Raw genomic sequence first — 13,601 nt, forward strand, 5'->3', positions numbered from 1 at the left:
CTCAATCTAAAGCATTTTTATTAAAGTTACCAAATTAATATTGATATTTAATATTAAAGTTACCAAATTAATATTGATATTTAATATTAAAGTTACCAAATTAATATTGATATTTAATATTAAAGTTACCAAATTAATATTGATATTTAAATTGAGCATTATTAAAATTATGAAATTAATTATATATCATTTTAACTCTATGGAACTGGTATTGTTAATTATTAAAATGAAATTGTTTTATTTTATAAATAAACTAGATAAGAGGATTTGCATATCAGCTTGCTAAAGAATATGGCAAATCTTTCCCAGAAAGCTGGACAACTAATGGTATGGCTGGAGAGGACTGGTTTATGGGGTTTAGAAAACGACATTCCCAACTTTCGATTCGTACCCCTGAAGCTACTAGTCTAGCAAGAGCATATGGCTTCAATCCCACAAATGTCAATAAATTTTTTGAAAATTTAATTAAGCTATATAATTCTTATAACTTTGAACCACATAATATATGGAATGCAGATGAAAGTGGTTTTACCACCATTCAAACTCCTGCAAAAATTATAGCACAGAAGGGTGCCAAACAAGTCGGCTCTATAACGTCAGGAGAAAGAGGAACGTTAGTTACAATATGTTTAGCCATCAATGCTATAGGCCATAGCATTCCACCATTTTTTATTTTTCCAAGAAAACTATACAAAGATTAATTTATTCGTGATGGGCCTATTGGATCTAAGGGTGTGGGAAACGCATCGGGTTGGATGCAAGAGGAGGAATTTTTATCTTTTTTGGAACACTTTAAAAAATATTCTAGTGCATCCAATGAGAAAAATGTCTTATTAATTTTAGATAACCATAGCTCTCATTGTTCAATTTCCGTTATAAACTATTGTCGCTCCAATGGGATTGTTATTCTAACACTTCCACCACATTGCTCGCATAAACTCCAACCATTAGACAAAGCAGTTTATGGGCCATTGAAAAAGTTTTATAATGGGGCTATTGACACATGGATGAGAAATCATGTGGGGCAACAATTTCAGATTTATGATATTCCAGGAGTGTTAAAAAATGAAATACCAAGAGCAGTGACACCAAATAATATATTAAATGGGTTCTTAGCATGTGGCATATTTCCTTTAAACCCAAATATATTTACAGAACAAGATTATATCTGCTGTAATAATTCAAATGCTAGCTCAAATATTGAATTTGAAAATAATGATGAAAATATTACAGTGACTCAAAATAATGATAGTGATTTATCTATATTATTGAACGAAAATGCAGATGATATAGATGAACCTTATCATGATATGTTACCATCATGCTCAAAAAATTATAATAAAATATTCAATCCTTCATCTATAATACCTATTCCAAAATTATTCAATATTTCATCGGATAAAATATCTAAAAAATAGAATTCAGAAATATTAACATCTACACCTTATAAAAAAAAATTATTAATTCAGAGAAAAAAAAAGATATCAAAAAATAATTGTTTATGTGTTATTTGTAATAAAAACTATAAAAATAGTCGCGAGGGCGATGAATGGCTAAAATGTACAATGTGCCTTGAATGGGCACATTCTAAATGTGCTAATTATGATAATTATTTTACATGTCCTTATTGTATCTATTAGTTTTTAAATAAAAATCATAAATAAATCTTAAATTTGTAATATTTGTTAAATAAAACAATAAATATGTAAATATTAATTTAACCACTTTACCCTAGTGCTTATCCATTTTACCCTGTACCCAGGGTAAAATGGCGAAAATGAGTAGTTTTACATAACTAATCATAGCTCCTAAAATATTATAGGTAGAGGGCTACACTTTTTTTTATCTTGTAGAAGAGGGATAAGGCTACACATTGATCTATAATTTGTTGTGATTGACTCTTGTTTAAAATTTTTATGGTAAATATGCAAAATGCCTATCGTTTTACCCCGGTCTCCCCTACTTAGAATAAAAATTATGTAGGAGATAAGTACATAAAAATGATTGAAATAACTATTTTAAAAAATTTAGATAAAATTTATGAATATATAAAAAATGATTGGTCTTTGATTTAAATTTATTTTAAAAATTAAAGATTATTCTACACATTGATATAAAATTTGTTTAATATATTACCTTCAAATGTTTTTTCAAATTAAAGCTGCTTGTATAATTTGAGGATAAAATTTTGCGACACATCTTGCATCGAAACCGATATCCAGTAGTAATTTTTTCTTCAAGATTAAAGTATTTTTTAAATTTTGGGAGAGGATAATCTATATTTTTCTCATTTTCCAAAGAAATTTCGCTATCTTCAACAATCTCACACATTTTTAATAACTAGATTTATAATGCTAACTAGATTTATAATGTATATTTTTAAATATAAATTTTATTAAATTAAATTAAATAAAAGGATTATAATTTTAGATTTAATAAAAAATATATTTTAATAATTTTTAGATGTATTTATTATGTAAAATTGAAAGTAGCTAGCTACCGTTATCGCTATTTTCTAAAAAAGGTAGCCCGCTAAAGCTACCGCTATTGAAAAAGTACCGCGCTATTTTAACAACACTGGTTATTGTTAATTTAAAGAAATACGTCTAAATAAAATTTTTAAATCTATACATGACTATGCTTTGTTTTTTTAACTATTTATTACCTATAAATAAAATAAAAAATTTATTTTTTATACCAAATTTATGTCTAGTTTTTTAATTATAATTTAAATATAGATTATTTTTTTTTACCAATTCAAAAATTCCTAAACCTGAGCTGAATTCGGAACCAAACCCGGGTTCATAAATATTCTCTGAACCGAACCCGAATCGAACCCACCTATTTTTTAACCTTAAACCGAACCCGGGCCTTTTATCATTTTGATTAAAGTTAATTTCGTTAATTTTTATTTTATCTTCGTTTCGCTCCTTTTAGGCTAGACTATAAAATATTCCTTTTAATTTCTCCTTTTCATATATTATCCTTAGTTCAAAGTAGTTTTTTTCGACTGGTTCTATTTCCATATCTTTTTCCAACAAGAACTTTGTTTTTATCTCTCTGTTTTCTAACCCGTTATTTGCTATTTATTTTCTTTAAAATTACATTTTGTGATTGAATTTATTAATTTAAAGTTAGTTTCCCGGTCTCTTTGCACACGCTTTACAAATTGAAAGTTTCATGGTGCTATTTTTTTTCTCATTGCTCTCAAGTAATCCAACATATCGTCTTATTTTATTTTACTTATTGACTTGAGCGAATTTTAGAATAATTTTATTTAAATGATATGTTGATAATGTCGATATAAGAGCTGCTCGTTTTTGGTCGTTGTCAAATTTATCATTTAACGTGAAATAAGCATTTAGTTTAGTTCAGAATTTCGTAAACGAATCAATATTGTCCTTTTAAGAATTAACGTTGGTATTTCTTGATTATTTTTCATCGTACTTTATAATATCTTTTAAGAGTTTTTTAAGATTGTGCCATAGATTTGTCTAAGGATTCGCTTGTTATCTTAACAATAATCTTTTATTCACTTTTTATTTATATAACATAATCCTTCTATATAAAATTTATGCAACTATTGTATATCTTTTTTTAAATTTAATTCTTGGATTGGAACAAAAATAATAAATTTCTTGGAATTATAAAATATCTATTAAAAATGATATATAATTTTGATAATATAAATTCGCAAAATAATAAATGATTCATAGAAAAATTAGCCTGAAGGAGGAGAAGGGTGCAAGGACTAATCTCCCTTTCATAAATTTGCTTGTTCCCATAAATATCATTTCATGCTAATAAAAATTTTATTTCTGCACATCCTCTATCCTCCGCTCCTACAAAAATTTATATAATATATCACTGTAAACTATAATTTCAAAGAAAAATAAGCAAAAGTTTATAATATTTTAAAATAATAACTATAATCAAAATTTAGAAAGAAGTATTAAAATTAACATTGCCTAAGGCCTATAATAAGTGTGATCTTAAAGATCTCCAATAAAATTAAGAGTATAAAACCAACCTAATAGTGAACTCCAACCTCCCCCCAGCAAAATCCTGGCTAAGCCTATAAATGATAGGAAAATGTACAACTATGGAATGCATGTGAAAAGCCAGAATCTGAGAGCCAATAGGTAATCAGTTGAAAGTTCCATGCATAACTAGAATATCCTATAAGAAAGAGTGACTACATTATTCAAATATAAATAAATTTTTTGAAAAAATTGATAGTCCAATTTTTAAAGATACAGATATTTTAGGTCCTATAGAAATAGCATTAGACCATTTACAAAAGTAAAGTATTAATTTTATCGAAAATTAGTGTCTATACTGTTTAAAACAATTAGTGATTATTAAGATCAAGAATTGAAGACAATAAATTAATTTATTTAAATATATAGTTAATCAAAATCATTCTAAAATAACATAAACTAAAGCGTAAAAATATAAAATCAAAATATAAAGTAACAATTATAAATCTTTCTCTTTTCTTTTTCTTGAAATATTACATTTTCGATCTCACTATTTATACTACTAAAATTTACATACCATCAATAATTATTTCATATAATTGTCAAATTTGCTTATAATTTAAACTTTTCAATTATCCTTACAAATTAACTGTTTATCTTTAATTATAAATAACTTTTCTTTTCCAATACACGTATTTGACACATACTATCTGGGATTAAGGGTAACATAAAAACTTAAAAATTCAAGTTTGCAACTACTTTTATTAAAAACTGTCCAAGATGGTATAGGCATGAGATTTGGGAAATTTCTATTTTGATAAACATAATAAGGCCATTTTGGCATCATTATTATTATATATTTTAATGAGCTTATAAATTGAGTCAGTTGATAAAAATAATACTATTATAATAAGCTATATTTTTGTTATATATTTATATATATAATGATATATAAGAAATGTCGATCAAAAGTAATCTTTTGAAATTAGTTTTGGTGAGTGATTATGGGGAAAAAGGATCACATGTCTGAAGAAGCTTTGTCTTCGGACATGATTTGATATATATTGATGATAATAAAGTTCTTGATACAACAAAAGTACAACTTATTATAATGTTGCCATTGACTACAGGCATAAACCGTTGATTTATTTATTTAAGAAGGACAATATCACCTAGGCTTCAACGGTGGTTATTATTAGTGGGTAGTTTTGATTTGGAATTAAAGTATAGGTAAGGAAAAGAAAATCTTTTACCAGATATTTTATCAAGATTGATAGTTGGTGAAGAGACCGATGAGAAACTGTCAGGTCAAGATAGGAAAGGTGAAGGGCCCTTAATTTGTACTTTAACTTGTGGTTTAAGGGGTGGTCCCACCACATGGGAGGATATTAGAAATTATACGTTAAAAGATAAGAAAATGAAATTATTAAAATTGCAAATAATGGGGAAAAAGCCATAGGATGTCGGTGAGAACAAATTAATGTATTGAAACTGAGTTAACTGTGGTAGACGGTTGCATTATGAGAGGGCATAGAGCGGTTATACCGAGTCAGCTGAAAGACAAAGTTCTGAAAATATTACACACGGGCCATCAAGGAATTTCGCGAATGAAACAGTGGGGAAGGGAATATGTTTGGTGGCCTGGAATGAATGGGAAAATTGAAAAAATTGTTTGGCCGAAAGTAAATAGAGCTTGGGAAAGAGTGCATATGGATTTTTTTGAGTGTAATGATAAAAAATTTATTTTAAGTGTAGATGCTTTTTCAAAGTGGATTGAATTTGAAGAGGTACATGGTTTAACTACGGGAATTGTAACATTTGAAGAAATTATGATCTAGGTTTGGCATTCCGAAATGGGTGGTATCGGATGGTGGTCGGGGTTCGTGAGCGAAATGTTTGGGAGTTTTTGTTTGAGAAATAATGTGCAACATATGCTGGCACCACCGTATCACCCTAGTTCTAACGGAGATGCAGAAAGATTGGTGGCTATTGTTAAGGGTTGGTTGAGAAAGGCCAAGGAAGGCAAAGAAGAAGTTTGGATAGCTCATTTGTATTATAATAATGGGGTAGGAAGGGATGGTAAATCTCCTTCGGAAAAAATGTTGGGAAGGAAAACTAATACTTTTTTAGATATGTTAAAACCTGTTTCGAGAATGTTAGAAATTGTGGAATATGAATATATATTTGATCAAATGGTCTGGGTTAGGATGTATCGGAGTAATAAAAAATGGGAAAAGGGGATAATTATAGAAAATTTAGGTAATAAATTGTGTAAAATAAGATTGAAAGATATGACGGAAGTGCGTTGCTATAGAGATCAGGTAAAATGTCGCAAATAAACTTAGTTGATAGGTAAATACGCTGAGTTAAAAAAAAAAATTTTTGTGTTGGGATAGGTCAGTAATGTAAAAAAAATAAATAAAAAATATATATGGGATTATTGAAATTAAATTAATATGTATATTTTCGGGGTTATTTTGTGTAAATGGTTCTCAAGGTAACTACTTTGAATGGATTTGATTAGAATTAATAGATTTTAAAATAAAATTGTTAAAATTAGCACAGTTGTAAAATATACGCGGGAATGTAAAGAATTCATTAATAAAAAGTAAAGTAATATGGGGGTTGTTTAAAAGAAATAGTTAAAAATTACATGTTTAAAGAATAATAGAAGGAATAAAAAATAAGGAGGGAGTAATTAATTAGTTTTTAAAAAAAGAGAAATGGGAAAGATTTAAAAATATGAAATAGGAACGTTTTTTTAAAAAAAAGAAGAGTGCGTAGTCGTTTATAAAAATGGGGTTAAAAGTGAATTTCAAGGAAAAGGGAAAAGATTTATTATAGGAATTTAAGTTGTAGAAAATTCGTTTTGTAAGATAATTAGAATATAAATTGTGAAATAAGAAAAGAGGTTAATAAATATATTTTGAGTAAAAGCGATAAATTATGGAATTGATTAAACAAGGAAAAATTTTAGAAAAGTGTGTTGTAAAAGTTATTTTTTTTTAAAAAGAGGGATTGTAAAGATAGAATTTAGTGTTTCAAAGAAAAATAATTAATTATGATTGAAGGTAAATTGTAGAAGAATTGGTTTTTTTTTAAAAAATTAAAAGTTAGGATATTGGAAGATAAAAGAGGTTAAGAATTGAGTAAAAGTAATTAATTTTGAAAATTAGTAAAAAAAAATATATAGTAGGTTAAAGTAATCAAAATCATTGGGAAAGTAAAGAATATAAAATTGTTTTTGATAAGCAACTGGAACGTGTTAATTAAATGTTATGTGAATTAAATAACAGTAGAAAAATAAATATGAAGAAAATAATGTAGTTGTAAAGTTGTTGTAAAAGAAAAAAAGGGTTTTTATTAAAAATTTTTCCTATAATTTATAATTAAATAAGGAAGTTTGAGTCTTATTTTAGTAAAAAAAAATAAAATAATATTTATAATACATTCTCACATGGACAACACCTTCTATATCAAGGCGACCAACAATATGAAAAGTATTGAATATGAACCATCGTCTGGCCAATCAATGGCATGATCAGTGGATACGTCAGCAAACTGAGGAGTGTATGCCGATGAAATCGCTTAGAACTTTGAGTGAAATATTGGTGAGACCGAATGGCAGATAATTAAATGATGGCTCCGATGGTACCAATGAGAAGACCAAGTTTCAATGTAAAATGTTTTAATTGCGGCGGGATAGGACATAAATCCATTGACAAAGTGGAGGATCAATGAAATCAATGAGAATAGATGGCAATCAAATGGACCACCTCGGAGAGTCATGACGGCTGGACGTACGCTACCTAGAGGGACGTTCATGATGATGTCTGGAGAAATTGGGCAGCAAGTGGATTCCCCGATGATTAATGCAAGAATGATACAAAGGAGACCCGAAGTGATGAGGTTGGGAAGTAATAATATTCAAAATTGTAATGATGGACAAGTGGGTGTTCAAACGAGTAATATGGTGTCAGATAGGAGGACAGAGTAAATCATTCAGAATGAAATGGAAGAGTTAGCAATAGATGATGATACATTGTAAGAAATTGTATTATATTATTTGGTAATTAATTTTTTTTAAGAAACAATTATGCGAAAAATGTTTCAATTTTGCCCCGGGTTTTTGTTCGTAAAATAAAGGGCGTGTTTTAACTATATATTTTTAGGTTATAGATGCTCACTACCAAGTGAATGTATGGAAATATTATAAATACCAACCTAATTTGCTAAATACCGACCAAAATTTATTAAAATGTAATAAGACCCTTATTATTTAATATATTATAACGGAATCACGTGGTCGAGTCCGGCCTCCTATATATCATCCCCCCAAGGATGGAACCGCCAAGTTAGATTAAGAAAAAAAACATGACCATTCCCGAGATTCGACCCAGCGACCATGGGATCAGTAAGCGAAGCTCTTACTTACTAGGCCATAGAGGTTTTCCAAAAATGGTTAATGATGCTTACTACCTTAAGGTACTATCTATCAAATTTGAATTTTGTTCATATTTCATTTGGATAGGCACTACCAAATATATTTATAATATATATTTGAAAAATCGTGATTTTTGGAAAGCCTCTATGGCCTAGTTAGCAAGAGCTTGGCTTACTGATCCCATGGTCCCGAGTTCAAATCCCGGGAATGGTCATGTTTTTTTTCTTAATCTAACTTGGTGGTTCCATCCTTGGGGGGATAATATATAGGAGGCCGGACTCGACCACGTGATTCCGTATTAATATATTAAATAATAAAGGTCGTATTACATTTTAATAAATTTTGGTCGATATTTAGCAAATTAGGTTGGTATTTAGAATATTTTTATACATTCACTTAGTAGTAAGCATCATTAACCTCCAAAAATCATGATTTTTCAAATATATATTATAAATATATTTGGTAGTGCCTATCCAAATGAAAAATAAACAAAATTCAAATTTGATAGGTAGTACCTTAAGGTAGTAAGCATCATTAACCTATTTTTTATCTTTATTTTTTATTTTTATTTTTGGGAATTGATTTTTTATGTATAATGTTGTCGAAAATATTAATTATTATATAATGTTTTTAAAAAGATATATACATTTTTACACATATTTTTTTAAAAAATAAAAAGATTTCCAAAATTGTAGTTTTTTTCCAATTTGAAATTATTATTTATTTTCCGGGATTTACTTTATTTGAATATTTACTGATATGATATGTTGTCAAAATGTAGTAACAAATAATTAATTTTTTAAAAGGTAAAATAAATAAAGGTGAAAAATGTAGAAATAGAATTTAAATAATATAACTGTTTTATAATTAATTTAACTAATAGGTAATGACCATTTTATAAAAAATATCTTGAATATAAGATACTCTCATTTTTAAAATATGTTTATATTTTTTTGAGGCCCTGCCCAACTCTACAGTTATCGCCAAATATTCCATGATATCAGACGACACATTTACACCAATCATTTCCACTACTTTAGCTACATATGGTGGCCTTGCATTATCTTTCATCATAGAACTAGACTAATTCATTCGTAAATTTACCTATAAACCTCGGGAAAGATATCTCAGACAAAGGCTAGTAATAGCCATGCACAAGTTCAATCATATTAGCTTTATCATAAGCTATTCCGAGCTAATCTTAATTTATAATTATTTTTTTAGTTTTTTAAATCCATTTTTTATAATTATTTGCTTTAAATGTTATTTTTTATTTCTAATATAAAACTTTTAACGCATAAATATTTGATAAAAATATTATTAAAATTAATTATTGCTGTTAGATTTCATCAATCAAACAAAATTACTATATAAAAAAGGTACTATCTAAGTCAAAAAGAATGCCATTAACCATAAATTAAAGTGGACGCAATTTTGTTTGCCTCTCTTTTTTATAAAAATCCAGACATTCTTAAATCAATGCTTGATGCAATGCAGACCTTTCAGTAAAGTCAAATCGATACCTGATGAAAAGTGTTTTGTCATTCTGATATATGCATTGCGAATTGGTCATGTTAAAAAAATAAAATCCTCTTGTAGAAACCATGCATTCATCGAATCAATTAATGGCATAGGTATAGTTTATCCAAGGGGGAAGGGTAGGATTTCAAAATTGTTTTAGAGGGCCGCCCCCAAACCCACATCTGCTTGGCTTTCAGTCAGGACCGGTTTATAAAAATTTTGATTAGATATGATTTTCCTGTGGTTATTTTATTTTGCTTTTTAAAATATGTAATATCTTTGTATCATCTCCGTTAAAGTTGGTTGAACAACTAGACACACTTATTTCAGAACCTAATATTTCGTGCTTTATTTGTGAGTATTTCAACCTGTATAGCAGCAATATAAATAATAAATTATTAGCTACAAAATTTTGGCTAGCACGATTGAAAAGAGTTTGAAATATATTCTGAAGATTCTATCAAGTTTAGTGATTTGTTCTACATTATTTTAATCCGTTTGGTATAATCAGATTAAGGGGAAAAAAGTTATTTACAAAATAAAAAAATTACCGAAATTGGCATCATGCTAGAATGGAAAATAAAGGCTAATATCTATTAATTGACTAGTATTTTTTGATTCCTCAATCACTTTTATGAACCACAAAAAAAGAAACCAAATTATAAACATTATGATTGTCACGCTTTAGGCTTAAAGTTAACCACGTTTTTGGAAACACTAATTCTGAACTTAAACCAACCCCTTAAGTATTACTTAATCTGTACATTTTATTCAGGGATCCAAACCGAACCTGAACCCAACCATTAAACCGCTAAAACCCGGTATTTTTATCGAACCTAAACCTCTCAATAAATTTCTATCCGAACCTGAACCGAACCTTTAAGATGCCTCTGAACCGGTTCGAGTCTCATAATTTTATGCTTGTAAAATAATGTGAAAGTTATTACTAGTATATTGAAAAATTTTAATTATAGAATTGCTTTAAAGATTATTATCAATCACATTTAATAGATAGTCAGTCATAATTTTTATAAACTTTAGTATATTGCCATTTTACAACATTTTTTAAATATTTTAAGCTTATAAATTATAATGCCTAGAGAAAAATTAAATCCAATATATAAATTATTTACATATAGTATTAATAATGATTAATTACACATCAAATCTGATATCATACTGGAAGTGCCGGCTACCCAAGTTAATGTGGAAGGATGTTTCTCAACAATTAAATTTATATTATTTCCTTATAGATGTAATTTGAGTGAGACGAATTTTGAATATATATTAATTGTGCGGCTAATAAAAAATTTTAAGTAATTTTTCTTATTAAAATTAATCAAAGATATTTATTTGTTATATTTATAAATTAAACATTATTTTATAATGTGCAATTAATAAAAATGAAGGTTTTATGTATGTGTTATTTATTTTAATTATGAAATAAAAAAAATCTTCCCTATACATAATTCGAATGTAGGTTTGAATACAAAAGTGTTCAAACCGATTTTTAGAGGTTCGAACCGAACCGATATTCGTTTGGTTTGGATCCCTGATTTTATTGCCTTATTTGTTTGGTAGACGGTATGTAAAAAAATAAAAAAAATAATTGGTAAAATAAAAAATAAATTCCCAAAATTAGCAACTAAACTGAGTAGAGAATATAGAAGTTTTAAATATCTGGTTTGCGTTAATCTTACTTATTAATTCTTCAATCAATTTCGTCAGCCACAAATAGGTAATCGAACTTCAATTCGTTTGATAAACAGTATAAATAAGTTATTGATAAAATGAAAAATTTTTTTAAATTGGTATCAAGATACAAGTTAGAATAAAAAATAGTAATATAGAAATTATATATTTTTAATTTTTAAACATGAAAAGAACATATTTTTTTTAAATAAAATTTGATTAATAGTTGCGTAGCATTGTTTAAATTTTTTAGAATTATTTAATGCATTTTTTATAGACAATTGTTATAGAAAGGAGAGGTTTTATCAACAATATGAAATAATTATGAAACATAAAATTTTACTCAAGCATATTTTCTAAGGGGTAGGGGAGTTTTGTGTCGATTCTAATCAACCAATGATCCATATCAATTATGATTCCTTTTTGGGAAAGCAATTATAATAAAAAAATTTTAATACAGTATACAAACTTTTATACTTTTAAATTTTACTATCTTTTATATGGTTTTATAATTGTTTTTTAATTTTAAATTTAGAAAAATATATCTCATAAACTAGCATTGCTAAAAACATAGATTTAGTCAATTTTTTAAAAACAGTTAGATCAAGATATTTGTCAAACATATTATCATATCCTTGAGATTTCCCCGAAAAGATGGAAGAAAGGTTTAATTCCTTTTTAGTGAAATTTCAAGGTTATGGTAATAATAGTTAGACTAAATTTTATTTAGCCGATTTCAAAAATATAAATCAAGGTTTTCAACAACACACCATAAACATATTAAATATATAATTCCTTAAATTTTATTCATAAAAGTAAACTAACAATCCCTTTTAAATATTAATTATAATATATAATTTACATATTATACGAAAAATTTATCAATATAATTGACAACTTAAAAAGTTAATTAATTTATATTCATTCACAAAGGCACCGTTTCTATCAAGGGTATATATTGCACCATGTTAACCAAGGAAAGGATTCGCATATCACATTATAAGACAAATTTATTGAATAGTCTGTAAATATCAAAATATCTTTAATCATTTAAAATATTTGATTCTTCGTCTAAAAAATCTCATTTATTTAGATTTAATATTTCTATACTATATACTAGAACCTGTAAACGAGTATAAATTTAAGAAAATTATGAGGCGAGCCAATACTTATAAAAATAATTATTGCGGACTGTGTAAAATTTACAAACGTTATGACAAATATGAGTTAACAAGTACTAAAAAATGGATAAGTAGAGGTTAGCTAATTTCGATTTTTAACGATGAATTTTAACAAAAACAACTGTAAAAATTAAGGATATCATTCACTTTAAGCTTATAGCACTTGCCACATAATTTTTATCAAATCAAACCTCAAAAATAAATATTTTGCACAATATAATTTATAACTTTATATCTAATAAACCTTAGCCACATGCGTATCCAGCATTATAGTATGGGAGTTAGTGTGAGGGGTTTGAATGGTTTTATTTACCATAATTTTTTTGGATTAAGCCCGCTTTTGAAGGCCTTTGACGGGAATATAATATTTTCAAAAAAATTTGTTTCTTACTTAAAAAAATTGTTTATTACTAATTGCACTCATTTTCTTGTGCGAGGGGCCCGAAGAGTGTTTGGGGGAAATTTTGCCCCCCACCCCTATGGGTTGAGCTAATGACTCTAGCTCATAGGCAAAATGAAATAAGATGTTCAAATTGGATAATAACATCTTAAATAAAACTGCAAATTTATTTTTAGCAGCCCGGTTTTTCAGATAAATAAATTCAGATTCGTAATAAATTAGTTTCGAGTCGGTCCCGACTTCGATCTAGCCGAACTCAAGTCTGTCCGTTCGTTAGGGGATTATAATGCGGGAAGAGCAGATGAATGCAAAAAATGAATATACATTATAAATCGATAATTTAATTAATATTATAAATCATAAATATTATTTAAAGTGCTAAA

At 27.3% G+C, this 13,601-nt stretch overlaps 2 protein-coding genes across 7 annotated transcripts in view; one reads left to right on the plus strand and one right to left on the minus strand.

Moving 5' to 3' along the window:
- The first annotated feature begins 5,833 nt into the window (after positions 1 to 5,833).
- On the plus strand, positions 5,834 to 7,977 carry LOC135928710 (uncharacterized). Its single transcript, XM_065465167.1, has 2 exons — positions 5,834 to 6,301; positions 7,687 to 7,977. Exons 1-2 carry the CDS (start codon positions 5,834 to 5,836, stop codon positions 7,975 to 7,977), a joined length of 759 nt encoding a protein of 252 aa, XP_065321239.1.
- A 4,496-nt stretch (positions 7,978 to 12,473) lies between these two features.
- Positions 12,474 to 13,601, minus strand: part of LOC135927930 (uncharacterized) — a 37,034-nt gene continuing 35,906 nt past the window's right edge. For all 6 annotated transcript variants that reach the window (XM_065464208.1, XM_065464209.1, XM_065464207.1 and 3 more), the window contains one exon: positions 12,474 to 12,659. The gene's annotated coding sequence lies outside the window, so the exon portion shown is untranslated. The remainder of the gene's footprint in view (positions 12,660 to 13,601) is intronic.

Source organism: Gordionus sp. m RMFG-2023, chromosome 4, assembly GCF_954871325.1.
Source record: "Gordionus sp. m RMFG-2023 chromosome 4, tfGorSpeb1-WG-v2, whole genome shotgun sequence".
Lineage (NCBI taxonomy): Eukaryota > Metazoa > Nematomorpha > Gordioida > Chordodea > Parachordodidae > Gordionus > Gordionus sp. m RMFG-2023.